The 16,539-nt window shown below is 43.0% G+C and overlaps 1 protein-coding gene across 2 annotated transcripts in view; it reads left to right on the top strand.

Annotated features, from left to right (window-relative positions):
* The window catches only part of TANC1 (tetratricopeptide repeat, ankyrin repeat and coiled-coil containing 1), a 229,334-nt gene that overhangs the window by 137,734 nt on the left and 75,061 nt on the right, over positions 1–16,539 (top strand). For both annotated transcript variants that reach the window (XM_082841889.1, XM_082841890.1), the window contains exons 5-7: positions 3,446–3,550; positions 14,597–14,727; positions 15,767–15,953. In XM_082841889.1, the coding sequence (XP_082698015.1) occupies positions 3,446–3,550; positions 14,597–14,727; positions 15,767–15,953 (423 nt within the window). The remainder of the gene's footprint in view (positions 1–3,445; positions 3,551–14,596; positions 14,728–15,766; positions 15,954–16,539) is intronic.

Raw genomic sequence — 16,539 nt, forward strand, 5'->3', positions numbered from 1 at the left:
CTGAACTCTCCCTCATGCATCGTTTAGCTCTGGGATGTACTGAGGTCCGAACTGGAGAGGGAGGGAGACCGTATTTGAACCTAGGTCTGCCCAGGTCTAGAGGCTCTGCTCTTTTTTTTTTTAATTAATTTTTATTGGAGTATAGTTGTATACAACATTGTATAGTTACAATGTTGTGTTAGTTTCTGCTGTATGTGCAGCAAAGTGAATCAGTTATACATACACATATATCCACTCTTTCTTAGATTCTTTTCCCATATGGGTCACTACAGAGTGCTGAGTAGAGTTCCCTGTGCTATACTGTAGGTTCTTATCAGTTGTCTATTTTATGTATGGTAGTATGTATATGTCAATCCCAATCTCCCAATTTATCCCTCGCCCCCTTACCTCTTGCTAACCATAAGTTTGTTTTCTACATCTGTGACTCTATTTCTGTTTTGTAAGTAAGTTCATTTGTACCATTTTCTAGATTCCACATATAAGCGATATCGTGATATTTGTCTTTTTCTGTCTGACTTACTTCCCTCAGTATGACAATCTCTAGGTCCATCCATGTGGACCATGTAATGCATGGCATCCATGTAATGCAAATGGCATTAGTTTGTTCTTTTTTATGGCTGAGTAATATTCCATTGTGTGTATGTACCACATCTTCTTTATCCATTCTAGAGGATCTGCTCTTAACACCGTCTCCTTAGTGTTGAGTATTTCTTACAGTGAGGGGTTGGCCTCTGAGTAGAACACAGTTACAGACAAACAGATGGGCATAGCTGCTTTCTGAAGGCTCTGGGTGACGTTGAGGTTCACATTCTAACCATTCCTAACAACAGCTGTACATCCATGTGAAATAGCCCATTTTGAAGAGAGTGCTTATTGTTAGAGAACATCTTTGAAGGATGTGTGGCGTAGGTAGATTGGCTGGAAGTAGATCTATTTAGATTGGTTATTACTATACCCTGAGGAGTTAAGGTGAACAGAATCTTACAGGTACTTCATGAGTGGTTCATGGTTGCTGGTTGGGGCAATGTGAATCATTGGACGATAATAAAAGAAGGCTTTAGCTCCCTTGAGTTCTTTAAATGGAGGAGAGCAGATGATGCGAAAAAGGTGCCCTTGATCTCTTTTACCATAGGGAGTAGGTTGGGAACCAAGAGTGTGGAACGGTTCTCGTATTTGTCCCTTTCTGCCTGCCCTGTTCAGGCTCTTCTTCCAAGTTACTGTCTCCTTCACAGCAAATATCTTTGTTTCCCCTCGCCCCCCAGTCTTTCCCTTCATGCATATTTGTATATGGATAAGTGTGTATTTTTGATGAAATCTGAATTGTATTTTGTGTACTGTTGTATAGCTTACATTTTCCACTTAATTTTCCTTCTCTCCACGCCCCCCCCCCCCAAACCATTCCACTTTAACCTTTAAAAACATTCCCTTTCTGACGGGGTTAAATCAATTATGAAGACAGCCATATGGTTAAATACTACATTAACCATTTTAGAACCATGATTTCTGAAGTCTGAAATAATACCCCTATCTGTCAAGCTCTATAAGCTTGTTTGATAATGCAGCCTATTTTCAGATGTGGTACATTATAACTGGCTGGGAATTATTAGTGTTTTTATAGTGTAGATGCTTTTGCAGTAAACCTTTAGGTGGCAGCACTTTCACCGTAAACCACATTCTGAATAGAATTTCTCAGATGCATAACATGTTTGACACAGAAGCATAATCAGAAGCCACCTGACTTACCCCTTCAGTGTGCAGTGGTGGAGCTGAGGACCTGGGAGGGGCAGGGCTGTGGCTCAGGGTTGGGCAGGAGGGAGATCTGTGAACCACTGTCTGGCACTCTTCCTCCACCCTTTCTCTTACTGATGTGAAATGTTGCCTGTCTCTGTGGCATTGTTAAAATCACACTTTAAGTATAAGACAACCAAGGAAAATAAGAGTCAAGTGGATGATTCTGGACCAAAATGTAATGGGCTGTTTGAAAGGACCAGACAAAATAGGCAATCTTTTTTTTTTCTTCTCTAAGCAGCTTTATTTAGATATGATTCACATAACCATACAGTTCACTCATTTGAGGTGTACACTACAGCAGTTTTTAGTATATTCACAGGTTTTTGCAACCATCACCACAACCTAATTTTAGACCATTTTTATCACCGCAGCCCCCTTAGCCATCATCACCCCACAAGCCCGCACATCCTCCAGTCCCTGGCGACCATTCATACTTGTTTCCATAAATTTGCCTGTTCTGGACATTCCATATGAATGGAGTCATATAACATGTGGTCTTTGGGGACTGGCTCCTTTTACTTAATTTTTTACTTTATTTTTTTTTTGGCTGCAACGCGTGGCACGTGGGATCTCAGTTCCCTCCTGACCAGGGATCGAACCCGCGTCCCCTGCATTGGAAGCACGGAGTCTTAGCTACCGGACCGCCAGGGAAGTCCCTGGCTTCTTTTACTTATCAAAATATTTTCAGGCTTTGTCCATGTTGTAGCATGAATAAGTATTTCATTTCTTTTTATTGCCCAGTAATGTTACATTGTATGAATATATCACATTTTGTTGTCAGTTGATGGACGTTTGGCTGTTATGAATAATGCTGCTACGAGCATTCATGTACAGATTTTTGTCTGAACATACATTTGCATAGAAGTGGATTTGTTGGGCCGTGTGATAACTCTGTTTGTGTAAACTTCTGGGGAACCACCCAGCTGTTTTCCAAAGCGGCTGCGTGTGTGCATTGCCACCAGCAACGTGTGAGGGTTCCATTCGTTCTAATTCAGAGTTCCAGATTTTCTGATGATAAGTTGGGGATGAAGGGGAGGTGAGAGAGATGATTCTCAGGCTCTCTTGTGTCCCCGAATCGTATGCCGGACTGCCTGTTCTGCCTTTCCGAAGGTAGCTGTGTCAGCTACCAAGAAACTAGCCGGCTTCCCTGCCCCACACAATTGCTTTGCGTCACCAGGCTGATAAAATGCCTGCGGTCTGTGGCCACGCAGAGCATATTGATGTTATAGCCCGGCTGTTTGTAATCCTTGCCTCCTGACTTTGGAGATACCAGCAACCTGATCATCTTGGTCCCAGTTAGAGAAAAATTCCAAATAAAAAACCCTTTGCCATGAGCCATCCAGGTCTGGACATGTCAAAATCACTTACGTGACATACACCAAAGACGGCTGTAGAGACTGCACAGCAAAAGAGCAGCTTTTGTTTTTGTCAGAGTTTATATTCTCCAAGCTGAGCTTACAGCCCTTTCTTTGGCAGCCCAGACTGGCCGTTCTTACATCTGTACTGAAATGACTGTGTGTGTGTTCAAGGGAGGGGAAGGGGCCGGCTCTTCCTTTAGGCCTATCTGGGTCCTGGTGAGGACACACACTGTACATTCTGAAGCTTTGTTTGCAGCTGGAAAAAATTAGCCACACTCAGATCTTTCTCACTGCAGGTCCCGTCAGGAAGCCCAAGTATGTGGAAAGCCCCAGAGTGCCTGGAGATACAGTCATAATCCCGTTCCGAGACGTGCCCAAGCCAACAGAGCCCAGTGAAAATGGTAAGAATATGTTTTCAATGATTTTCCCCCCTAAAGATTTTACACCATGACACTCCACTTCTGAATGAAAACTTGAGTGCCTCTTGCAGGAATGCTTTGCTAAGCTGAATGTATCTGGGAGGTGGTTTTCCTTGGGCAGTTACAGAGATCTGTTTAGTTAATGTAAATTCTTGGGATTATGTACACAGGGTAGGAATAGTTGAGTGGGTGCATATGCATTGCTTACAGGTTGAGACTTAACTTCCTGTCAATTTTGACCTTCCTGGTTCGGGGGGACATGAAAAGCCAGCCAGTAGACTGCTTCCAAGATTTTGTTCTGTTTTGTTTTTTAGTGCTCCATCGTTTTAGAATATTCAACAGCAGGCTTTGGCTGAAAAGCTGAAACTGTAGCTAGACAAAGCTTATAATAACTAGCTTTCTTAAAAGCATTTGGTAGCTTTTGAAAGCTGCTTATTTTTTTTTTAAACATCAAAAGTTTTTCTTCAGAGAATGTTGAAGTAGAGGCAAAAAAAAAATCCAAACTGATTGAAACTTTTCATGAAGACACTTTATATTTTGCTTTTTTCCCTGTATCTGGAAATACGTGTAACAGACGGTACATACTCTAGCATCTCGTAGATGTATTAATAGTTCTTTATTTTTTTTAATCGATTCCAGAATGTACCTGTTTGTTTCTTTCTCTGGGGTGGGGGGTTGTGTCCACAACTCACAACTCTAAGGTCTTTAATTTATGTGTTTTGAACTTACATCCTGTTTTCCTGCAGAAACACATGGTTAAGAATCCTGGCATATGTAGAGAAGCCTGTTGTACCCCCAATATGGACACAGGTTTATGTAGTAATGCTGAAAGAGAAAACTCACCCGTATTTCCACCTTGGAAGACCTGGCATCCTCCTCTCCCTAATTGTGGGTGGAGAGGGGTATAGCTTCTTTATGTTCTACCACTGTATGTGCATTTCATGTTTCTGCTGAGGCATAGGAGGGAGTGGGTACGAAGTGTAGGGCATGGTAGGAACGTGGAGTGGGGTGGCAGTGGTGGTGGTGAAAATAGAGCTAAAAATGAGCCGACTGTGAGGGGTTGGCAGGAGATGAAAATCAAGAATAGGAGTTTGGGGTGGGCGGGGGTCGAGATGGGACCAGGAGCTGAGCATTCTGGGCAGGGAAGAGATGCTGTTGCCTGCATCCTGGCATGAGAAAGGCCACCCTTTTTCCTTCTGTCCAGGCACCCAGCCGTTTGGTTTAGGTAGGAGGTTCCCACTAGGATTTGTGCTGAGGAGGGGCAGGGCACCAGGTGTGTGGTGGTGCAGAGGGGCGAGGGTCCACAGTGCTGTCTGGTCAGGATAGCCGGAAACCCTGCAGACATGAGGACCCTCCTGGTTGTGAATTCACGTGTGCAAGGTGTCTGTGGGTCAATCTTCTCGCTCATTTCTATTCTGGGTGTCACAAAGAAAGTGAAAACCTGTTCCTCTGAAGTGAGTATCAATAATCTGAATTTACTGAGCTGTCTGCCCATTTCAGAATAAGCCTGCCCCCTCCCTTACCCTCATCCCCACCTGCCTTTGGAGTCCTGGTTGGTTACGCCCCTGCCATTTGGCTGGTGTGAACTCCATTATGTGACGCCTTCCTCGGTGGCCAGGAGTCCTGTTGACATCCTGTCTAGAGTTTAGGGCTCCCCCTGGGGTAAGAATGAGGACAAATTTGGGATTTTTATTGGGCAAAGAAAAGAGGTTATAAAACAGTTCCCGCTGTGAACTTTTCTGCCCTTGCCCAAGGCAGAATTGGCTTTCTTAGGGGAGGAGGTATTCTTACGCTTGGCTGCCAGCTGAGCTAAATTCAAGCAGAGTGATTGATATTGTTGGTGCAGCCTGCAGTCTGCTTACAGAGGGGCTTACTCTCGAGACCCTAACTCCTGGATTCAGCATCATCAGTCTCCATGGGGACTGAAATTATGACATACCCGGGCTGCGAATACACACCAGGAGTTTCCAGAAGTTTCACCTAGAATTAAGAAGCAGATACATTTCCCCTTTTTTGGGCGTCGGGAAAGGGGCGTAGTTCATGCTTGCGGGCACGTGGTCTTTTGTGGCTAGCTGCGAAGCCGGTGGAAGCCCCAGGAGAGTTATCTGTTGGTTGATGAAGAGGTGGTTGCCTAACAAAATTTAACTTGATGATTAGTAAACGATGGTGTGTTTTGTAATCCCCATGGAATCCTTTACATTTCAATGGGGTTAATTAAGTTTGCCATATTAAAGTACAAATTTTATGTCCAGGTCACTGAATCTAAAGGCGAGGCTGGAGCAAATTAAAACTAATTGAGTTTGAGTATTAGCCCAAGCATGTACAGATGCATGCATGATGGACTAAATCCTAATTTCTAGGGTTTCATGGTAGCAGCATTACTTAAGTTTTAATTTAAAATTTGGGCTTATACTTTCCATATTTCCTTTGGGCATTTTTAAAAAAGTCTCTAAGACACTTTTCTGGATTCTGTCAATAATAGCATTGCAGTAATCCCCAGACCAACAAACTATTGACGACAGCCCCTCATGAAATGCTTTTGAAATTTCCCATAGACTCGTGAAATATCAAGTTATTCCTGGATGCTTGAATTGAAATACCTTTTCCAGACTAAGCTGCCTCACTTTATGGTCGTGTTGCTCCATAAATTCTTGACTCTTAGCTCTCTGAAATTTAAATCAAAGTAAAACAAAACCAATGAGCACTTTGAATTTATCCATTAACTTATAAGCAGTTGTATTTATGTGCAATCTGCTTATTTTAGCCATCTGGGTAGTGGGATATATGATATGGGCAGATGAACATTTTTATTATAAGCAAAGAACCTGTTTATTAAAGTTTACATTAACCTGGAAACATCTTTATGGAAAGAGATTCTACTTTATTCCGTATTTTAAAATATTTTGGAAAAACAGCGCTTCCTACTCTGACAAAAAGAGTGACTTAGTGAGGTCCTCGAACAAAATACAATCCCCTTTTTCCTGTCAGATGATCCTAATAAGCTATGTGTCATATAGAGTAAGTTCTTCACAAATAAGCTTCCTATTGCTAAACCAACATATTGTTTAAGGGGAAAATATCACCCACAAAACAATACCTCTGCCTTAAGGGAAAATAGAAAACTAGATAAATTAGGGAGGGTTATTAGATTATAATAGGATTCACAGCTATGTTTCTTGGAATTAGGGGCACCCATAATCCATTTAGGTTTGCTTCAATCTATCCTTAGCTACTTGAGCAAGCTTTGATGGGGAGGGGTGAGAAAGCTTTAGTCTCATGAGTCATTGCTTGGTGAAGTCTCAAAATACGACGAAACTTTTTTTCTCTAGCAGTGTGGTTAGCAAATAAAACCAACACATATGAAACAGCAGAATAATTAAATGCAGGACTGTCTTACTGGGAGGAGTGAATCTTTTTTAGATATGTGTTTAAGTACACATTGATGCCTTATGCTTTTGATCACTATTTTAAACATTCAAAAAGATGTAGAGAATGAAACAGGTATAAAGAATATGGTACCTGTCTACCCACTACTCAGTTTAAGAAATAAAACATGACTGTGTTTCCTCCTGATCACATTTCTCTTCCTTTCCCAAGAGGTAACCTTGCTCCTGCTCATTTAATTTTCAGCTTCTTAGCATGGTGATGCAGCACTTGACCGATGGTTGGATAAGGTTTTAGTTAGATGGAGGTACAGAAGGGGGACATCCCTGGGATGTGTGTAGTGGAGGAGAGACTAGAGGTAGAGTAGCCATTGGTTCTGCATTCCCTTGAATAAATATTAAATTCTTGTGCTGTGAAAAGTACTGTGTTGGATGCTATTTGAGATGGGTTATCAAGCATAGGTCCTTTTTTCTTGGAGCCTTAGAGTCTGGTCAGGGATTAAAGACCTATATATACAGAGTAACTGTAGTACAGGGGTGGGGGAGTAGTGTTGACTAATCCAAGCTGGGTGACCAGTCGGGTGCAGATGGAGGTGCTGTGCCGGGAAAGACTTGCTTGGAGTACTATGCCTTGATTCACTTGTTGGCAAAGTATAGGATGGAGTGGGGCAGGAAAGGGACTAGAGTCAGGGAGAATGGTTAGAAAATGATTTCAGTAGTTAAGTGAGAGAATAAGATCTCAAATTAGAACAGGGGCCTCCCTGGGGGCGCAGTGGTTGAGAGTCCGCCTGCCGATGCAGGGGACACGGGTTCGTGCCCCGGTCCGGGAAGATCCCGCATGCCGCGGAGCGGCTGGGCCCGTGCACCATGCCACCTAGCCTGCGCGTCTGGAGCCTGTGCTCCGCAACGGGAGAGGCCACAGCAGTGAGAGGCCCGCGTACCGCAAAAAAAAAAAAAATTAGAACAGGATCAGGAAAAAAGTGATACAGGAAGATTCCTGAGGAATTGCAAGGATCTGGAAGCCGTAAGAGACAAAGATGATGACATCAGGGTTTTGAGACTACATTAACCAGACACTAGGAGAGAGGGACCTGTCCATTTTGGTTTGAGTTCAGTTTCAGGCATGTTGAGTTTGAGGTCTGGGCACATCTAGGCAAAAGTGTCCAATGAACAGTTGGAAAAATCAAACTGGGGCTTAAGAAAGAGCTCAGGAAGTAAATTGAGCAGCCTTTTACTTAGAGGGGACGTGATGAGATTAGCTGCGTTACACTAGGGAAAAGGTCATTGAGAGAAGAGACCTGAAAACCTTTGGTATTTTATTTTTGAGCTGTGAATAAGGTGGAAGAAGCACCAGCAAAGGGTAGAAGAACCCACAAGACCACACAGTATCCATGGGTTTCCCCTCTGAGTGTCTGATGTGCCAGTTGCCACTTTCTTCCTTGCAGAGTATCTGCCAAGGTCAGAAATTTACAGGAAAATCAAAAGAGGAGATGGGGCATGAAAAGAGAGTTACTGTGCCTAATAGGGCTGTTTTAGGAGGCTTGTGACGGTGAATGGGTTTAAGTTGTAGGTATGTGATCAGGAAATGGAATTGGTGAGGTTATCTTTTACGCCTAAGGAGCTGAGCAAGTAAGGGAAGATGAGAGATCAGTTAGTAGGGTGGAGGGAGTCTGCGACTAGGGTTTTATTTATTATTTTTATGAGAAGGGAGAATTTAGTACAACTGAAGACTTAAAGGTTCTACAGGAGTGGCACATGGACTTCTAGGCACCCCTAAGACCCTTGCAGAGGGTCTGTGAAGTCACAGCTCTTTGCATAATAACACTAAGATATTTCCATTTCTTTTGCATTGACAATTGCAGTGATGGTGCAAGGGCAATTGTTGGTAAGACTTCTGATGCCTTAATACACGTTAAAGTAGGGGCTCCTGCTATTCTAGGGCTACATGTGGTATTTTTTTTTTTTTACCAACACTCACTTGCAGCAGAAATAATAATTCACTGAAAAATGTCCTTGATGAAGCCCTAAAAATAATGAGTTTTAAGTCTTGACCCTTGAATACCCATCCTTTTAATATTCTGTGTGATGAAATGGGAAGTCCGCAGAAAGCAACGTCCACTGTGTGCTGAAGTATGATGGTTGTCTCAAGGAAAAGCCCCTGTGTAATTGTTTGAATTGCAAGCTGGACTAGCCTTTCTTTAAAAAAAAAAAAAAAGAACATCATTTTTACTTGAAAGTACAACTGACAAATCAGGGTTATTCAGAATTGGGTATTTGACATGTTTCCTCGAAAAGGAACAAAATGAACACCTCACTTCAATTAAAAAAACAAACAAAAAATCCTGACAGGGATTAGTTGCCAATGATACAATTTGACCTTTCGAATGAAAATTAGGTTTTGGGGAATTTGCATCTGTCACAAAAAGCTTGATGGCTTCCCAAGACTTTTCTGTGGTGATGTTAATGAATGTGATATTTTGGTGTTGTATAATAAAATGTGTCAGCACTTGCAAGATCTGCAAAACCAGTATTTTCCAAATGACCCAGTGCGTGATGTTACAAAATCTTGCATGGGTAAAATCCATTTGAAGCATAAAACAGACCATTGGATTTTACTGTAACAGAGTACAGAAAGTTCACTGATTCAGATTCAGATCAACATTGGAACTAACCTTTAAGAAATTGCTACTTGTCAGATTGGGGAGGTGTCAAAGAAGAATACATGTAATTAACTGGAAAGGTTCCTCCCTTTCCCAACTATTCAATACATTGCTCTCTAAAGCCACAGTTCTTCACATGCTTCAACCCATAGAACCTATCACAACAGATTGAATGCAGAAGTAGACATTAGAATCCAACTGTCTTCTATTAAATCAGACCTTAAAAAGAATTTGCAAAAATGTAAAACAATGCCACTCTTAACTTTTTAAATTAAAATACGGTTATTATTAAAAATATTATTTGTTAGTGTAATTTTTATTAACCCAAAATGGATTAACATAGATTTTAACATTCTTAGTTTTAATTTCAAACATGCTAAATATCAGTAGACATAACCCATATAAGGCCAAGCTCTTTGGAGTTCTTACTTTTTAACGGTGAGCTCTGATACTAAAAGATTTGAGAACCACTGGCTTAGAGGAAGGAAAAGAGAGGGAGAAAATAAAAATAGGTGAGAAAATTGACTCACAGACTAATAGTTATCTAGACTGGAGAGGATGAGGACTTAAAGCGGCAGTGTGACTGAAGAGAAAAAGGCGAATTCAGGAAACATTTTGAAACAGGAAATGGTAAGATTTGGTAACAATTTCAGTATGGGATGCATGAGATGAAAAGCCTAAAGATAACTTATATGATAACTATGTTTTGGTATTCCAGACTAGAAACCAGTTATTGACAGAACCAGATCAGGTTCATGGATAGATGCTCCTCTGTAAATAGCATTTTTGGAAATTGAAGGAGGAGGGAATGGCGATGCCTTAGGAGAAGGAGTAAGCAGAAAGAAACAGGAAAATGTTTGTGGAGTAGAAGGCAACGAAGGCAAGAGGTTTAGCAAGAAGCAGGTCCTAGACAGGTAGAGGCAGAGGCAGGGATTTAACATCAATCAAGGCTGTGTCTCACTTAACAGACTTGATTCAGAAGTACTGTCTTGGAAGCTGATGTTAAGTCAGTGGTTCACGGTTACCTGCTAGTGAATAGCCAAGCGTCATCAACAGTGCCCAGCGCTCTGTTGAGTTTGAGGAGACTGAGAGTGGAGAAAAGGCTTCTCTTGACGGCATTATCACTGGTAATCCCCAGGCACTTCCAAGGTTCTAATAGCGTCTGGCTTTAAAGAAGGCAGAATGATTATATGGGAAATGAAAGCAGTTAAGTGTGGGCCAAGTTGGAACAGTTTGATAGCAGGAGGGGATTTGTTGTCTTGAAGGAATAGTGAGTTCAGAAAAAGTTAAATTATGGCAGAAAAATTCTAAACAGAAAACTATTTTTTTTTTCCGGAAAGAGAAATATATGCACATTAAATATAGAAAGGAAGTCATGAAAACAGAAAATGAAGTAATAGTGAGAAAGTGGGCTCTTGGTGTTAAAATTGGTAGAAATAATGACCAACTTTGGTACAGTGTTTTATCTCAAAGATATTCGGCTCATGAGATGTTTCTCACATTTGTTTTGAGCTTCACAATCTTTAAGAAGTAGGTGATGGCCACTTCCGTGATGAGGAAATTGAGGTTTAGAGAGGCTCACGCTGTAAGGGGTCCAGAATAGCTTTAGTGTGGGGAAGTCTTTTCCTCTGAGCCTGTAGGGGGGGAGGGTGAGGGGATGGTTATTAAGGGGACAAATAGGTTTGAAATTAGGATGGAGCCAGTCACCTTGTGGACCGTACCTGGATGTTGGCACCCCAGATGTGATCTAACAGGTGTGAACAGGTAAAAAGAGCCAGGCAGGGAGTGATCAAAGAAATTCCCTTTGCCTTTCTCCATGTGATTATTCCACAGTGGCGTAATAGCGAGGATTTCATGAGAACATTATTGGGAGGAATATCGCTCTCCACTTACCTAACGGGTTCCTAGGGAGTGTGAGGCCAGATACTCTCTCACCTCCAGCTACAGTCATCATAAGTTCTTTGGCTATTTAAATCTATGAGATGTTAAAGCATTGCTAAGAGATGAGGTCTTTCTCTCCAGCCCTTACCCCACTGCTGTGGGGTAAGGTACACCCATTATTGATGAGTGATTTAATATTAACTACACAAATGAAAATAGACTATCTAGAGTATCCCATTGAATTTTGGTTTGGGAGTCGTTCTGGTATCATTAGCTCAAAGAAAATCCTATCTGACTGTTCAAATCTCAGTATTTGGTAATTGACTATGGAAGGACAAATACATTTCCATTTCACAGTCGAGTGTATCAGTGTGTGTTCCCAGGCAACTCATCTCCCCCAAAATGGCACTGTCACACTTCACCCAGGGGTCCTTCTGCCAGAATGAAAAGTTCAGCGAGAGACACTCTGTGCATTAGGGAAGGAAAGATGCGGACAGTTTGATGTGGATTAAGGAATTCAGACCAAAGGCGACTTCTGAGGGGAAGGTCACTAGGATGATATTTTAGTAGAAAGAGTAATATGAAAAGACAGTTGGGAAGCTTCTGGAAGAAAGAAAATTGTAGTGGCTTAATGGATGCCAAAACTGCAATAAAGAACATCTGTTCATTCCTCCCAAACCTGGGTAGATTTTTGGAACGTTGGTAGCGACAAAGACCAGATTGAACAGTTAAGAGAACAAGTTAATGATGAATTTGGGCATCTCTTGTCTCTTCAGGAGACTGGAATGGCCACTGCTCCCCAACTTGTCTGAAGCGGGGAAGTTTAGATGACTAGTTGTCTTTGAATTTATACACACACACACACACACACACACGTGTGTGTGTGTGTGTGTGTGTGTATATATATATACAATGATATGCATATATAAAATTATTATTTTCTTAATGAAAACCTTGACAATCTGGGGTGAATCTGCTGCCTCCGGCCCCCCTCCCACCCAGGACCTACACAGGATGCGGGTCTCAGAGTGAGCCATTGGCTGTGGCCCTGTTTGTAGTCAGGGTAAATTTCGTGACGGCAGCTGCCAACTGGGAGTAGTTTTTGGCTCTCTCCCCAGAGTGTTTCAGGTTGAACCAGAAGCTAGACATTCTGGGGCAGGTCACAATTGGGAAGCAGTGTAGAGATTATTTTGAAAAGAAAGTGGGGTGTGGAGTAGAGAAAGTGCTGAGTACTGGCCCCTCACCCACTTCTTCCCCTTTCCAGCTGCATCCTGTTCTCTCCCTCCCGTACAGCTGCCACACCTAAGATAAAGTAGCTGCCCTGCCTGAGCCTTGGGGCAGGGGAGGGCGGCACTGATCCTGTTCTGAAGTGGTCCAGCCCTTGGGTGTGCCTGGGTCATGCTGATTTGGTTTGGTTCCTGGTTTCCTTTCCCCAGTGCCCATGTACCTTAAGAGTCAAAATGTGGTTGGAGGTCTCTGGTGGGAAGGGACCTTCTGTAGAGTGGCTTTGAGGGTGTGGTTGACCTGCCCTGGGGTGGCTCCCTTACCCCTGTCATTGGTTTGGGGCCACTGCTCCTTCGTGTTATGGGTTTATCTCAAATGATCCAGAAACATCAGGGCTCTTTTAACCCACAACGATCAAGCCTTGGTTATTTTATCTCTGCAGTATTCTAGAGCAACTGAAAACTGTCCAAGCTGGGAAACAGCTCTTCTTCTCACCCTAAACATTGGGAGCTTTTGAGAGCAAGCCAAGGGGTGGGGTACTTTTCCTTCCTTGAGGATACAGTCAGCCTAGTTCCTCTTACAGCTGCCATCCTGGGAGCATGACTTAGCAAAACTCATAATGTGGGTGAGTATAATACAGATGGTCTTCTCAGCTCTGCTTATGTTGATTTTTGTAGTTCCTTACAAAAGGCAAAGTTAGCATTGAACTTTGGTGTTGATGTTGTAGCTCAAAAGTAATATCTCGAATTTGTTCTTTCCTCTCTTTATTTTTCTGTGACCTATTCCCTATTATCTGTAGATTTCCACATCCAGGGAAGATTGTTCATGAAGGTATGGATCTAGGTACCTAGACAATTAACAAAAAACAACAAAACATTAAGATGAACGACTATTACGGGTTGTATGTTGTTCTTAAGCTCTAACTTTTGTAGGCACAGTTAACTTTATACGTTATTTCATTCCCTGATGGATGCTGACTTAAAACTGTAAGAGAGCTGTTAGAATGATGTGAATATCATTTTGTCCACCAACATTAAGTTCCCTCAGGCTTTGGATACAAGATTAATCTACAGCTCAACATTTAAGTCAAGTCCAACAATAAAATTATCTCGAGTGCACCAAGCAAGATGACCAGGCTTAGGGCATCCAGACATGCCCTGTGACGTTCAGGTGGAACGTGCTTCCAGCCTTACTGTGGAGTGTGCTGAGAAGACAACCCATTTTTCTGCACCTCCCCATGGACAGCAGGGTGTACTACTGGGCCCTGTCTCTCGGGACACAGTTCACTGGGACTTAAGATCTTTGTTTCAACGTGGATCCCTGATGATTGACCCTTGGGTTGGAATCCTGGTTTTGACTTTCACTCCTAGGGGGTGTGCACAGGAAGTTTCCACTGAAGTGGTCATGCCTCTTTCTTGTTAAATGAGAGCTTGCATTTCAGTCCCCCTCTGCCCCCGGATCTAATAGCTCTGGCAGCATGCCACTTGGATCTTACTTTATTTCAGCCTCCTGTTGGCATTGGACACACCGTGCTCTTCAAGAGGAAGAGGAGTAGGCCTTTTTCTGCCTTTGGTGTCTGAAGTACCCATTTTTCATGCCATGGAAGTAGGAATTGCCATCAGAAAATGACACCGTGTCTCCTGATTCGGGTCAACAATTTCACCCTTTGCACTTGGAGTTTCTCTTTTACTGTTTGCTTAACCTGTCACAGTCTCTTAATTAGAATGTATTGCTGGCGGACAGGCAGCATTGTCAAACTTTGTGCGTTTTATAAAAATACGCAGAAGCACCAGACAGGCAGCTGTAATGCCAACTCCTCCAGATGCGATACTGAAATTCCAGAGAGGGGTGTCTTTCATTGTTTTCTTTCTTTCTTCCAGAAGCAAAGGCCGATAACGAACCGAGCTGTTCGCCAGCAGCTCAAGAACTGTTGACAAGGCTGGGATTTTTACTGGGAGAAGGGATTCCAAGCTCCACACACATCACCATCGAAGAAAAAAACGAAACCATGGTAATGCCCGAGGAGGACACTGCATGTCATACCTGCTCAGAGGATGAATGAAGGCATGACCGTCTTCCCCCCTCCCTGAGTGGGGAGGTCATTGTTCGGGCCAAATGAGTCTGGGCTGCTGCGTGTTGAAATTCATTTCAACAGTGTGTTTGTGAATCTTTGTAGTTGAGGTTGGGGCGGTGAGGAGAAGCAGAAGGGTGTAGAATTTACGAAAATGTCCACATTAACCTGATCACCACCCGGAGAAGAGTAGCGGAATGAATTAAAGCGGCTGAGAGAATCCCTTAGTAATGACACTACTTGTATCTTTATAGCACCGTTCTTCTCATCTGGCTGCTTTGGTATACGCTTTCCTGTGCATTTTTATCCGTTGAAATTTTGGAGGGTCAGTGGGGTGAGGAAAAGATTTATAGGAGATTATATATAGAGACAAAATAAAATGAGATCAAATGGTCCATCTACGGAGGAGCACTCCCCTTCCTAGGGAACAGCAGCCTGCCACATCTGAGATGAGAAGTGTACGTCTGAATAGCAACGAGGGGCCGGAGCCTCTGCCCCCTGCGAGGGTCTCAGGGAGGGTGTCATGCATTGATTAAGATCGCAGTGGCCACCCGTCTCCTTCCCCTGATCACAGAGCCCATAAATCTTAAGGAATTGAACCAGGTTGCAGTGCTTGTGAAACATTACAAAAACAGAATTCCCAGATTTAACGCACAGAGGTCAAAGAACCCATTTGTCTTCTGCAGACGTTAAATGAAAGGAAGTCTGCCTGTTTGCTATTTCTGCTTTACTAAATGCACATTCCCACTAAATTATTTCTAAGACTGCCCTTTTAAGAAAAAAGAAGATGGCAAAGTCGGGGGAACAGAACTAGGAGATTTCTCTTTTAAATGTTGGAAGACCATATATATTAAGATCCCTAGATTTGAAGAACAAAACAAAACTGTATTCCATTTTCCGGTTTGTAGTTTCATTGTTTCAGCATCAAAAACAAAGGGATGTGTAGCTGCGCTAACTCCTCCTTCCCTTCATCTTACAGTGCACAGCTCTGAGCCAAGGCATCAGTCCTTGCTCCACACTTACAAGCAGTACCGCGTCTCCTAGCACCGATAGCCCCTGCTCAACCTTGAATAGCTGTGTCAGCAAGACGGCAGCCAACATAAGTCCCTGTGAGACCATTAGCAGCCCTAGTTCCACCCTGGAAAGCAAGGACAGTGGAATCATAGGTAAGAAGCTCACTCCTCGGTCATGTGCTGGTTCCGTGCGTTTCAGCCAGAGCGTTCACCTGGCACGTCTTAAGAGGGTTTTAGCATGCGTGGTTTCTGAAGGTCGGGCCTGCCCTGTCCTTTGCAGATAGCACCGGCTCCATGGACAGCTGAGAGGATGAAGCATTGGCTTTTACGTTCCTGGTGTTTACTTTTATAACCCTGGACTCATTCGGTAAAAAATTTTCCAGATCAGGTCTGGCCTGGGAAGTTACAAAAATCTTCCCTCCTCACTGAGCAATTCTACTTGATGGGGATCGGGTCTGGATAGGACACACCATAGGGCAAGGAGATCCCTGCATATTGAGAAGTCTTCCCAGCTCAGTCTCAAGGTCACTGATCTCCCACGTATTTCTGGGTGTTTGTTCTTTAGTTTCTTATAACGGCATCTGACCACTGTTTGGAGGCCAGGAGTTTCTGAGGAAACCTAACTGCCCACACACACCCATGCCCATACCCACAAAGTAGGTGTGCTTGTGCTGAGCTGCGAGTCTGGAGACGCAGAGTGTAGTCCTGACCCTTAGGCTGCTTGACTAGGTGACTTGAG

This window comes from Leucopleurus acutus (assembly GCF_964270905.1).
Source record: "Leucopleurus acutus genome assembly, chromosome: 6".
Taxonomy (NCBI): domain Eukaryota; kingdom Metazoa; phylum Chordata; class Mammalia; order Artiodactyla; family Delphinidae; genus Leucopleurus; species Leucopleurus acutus.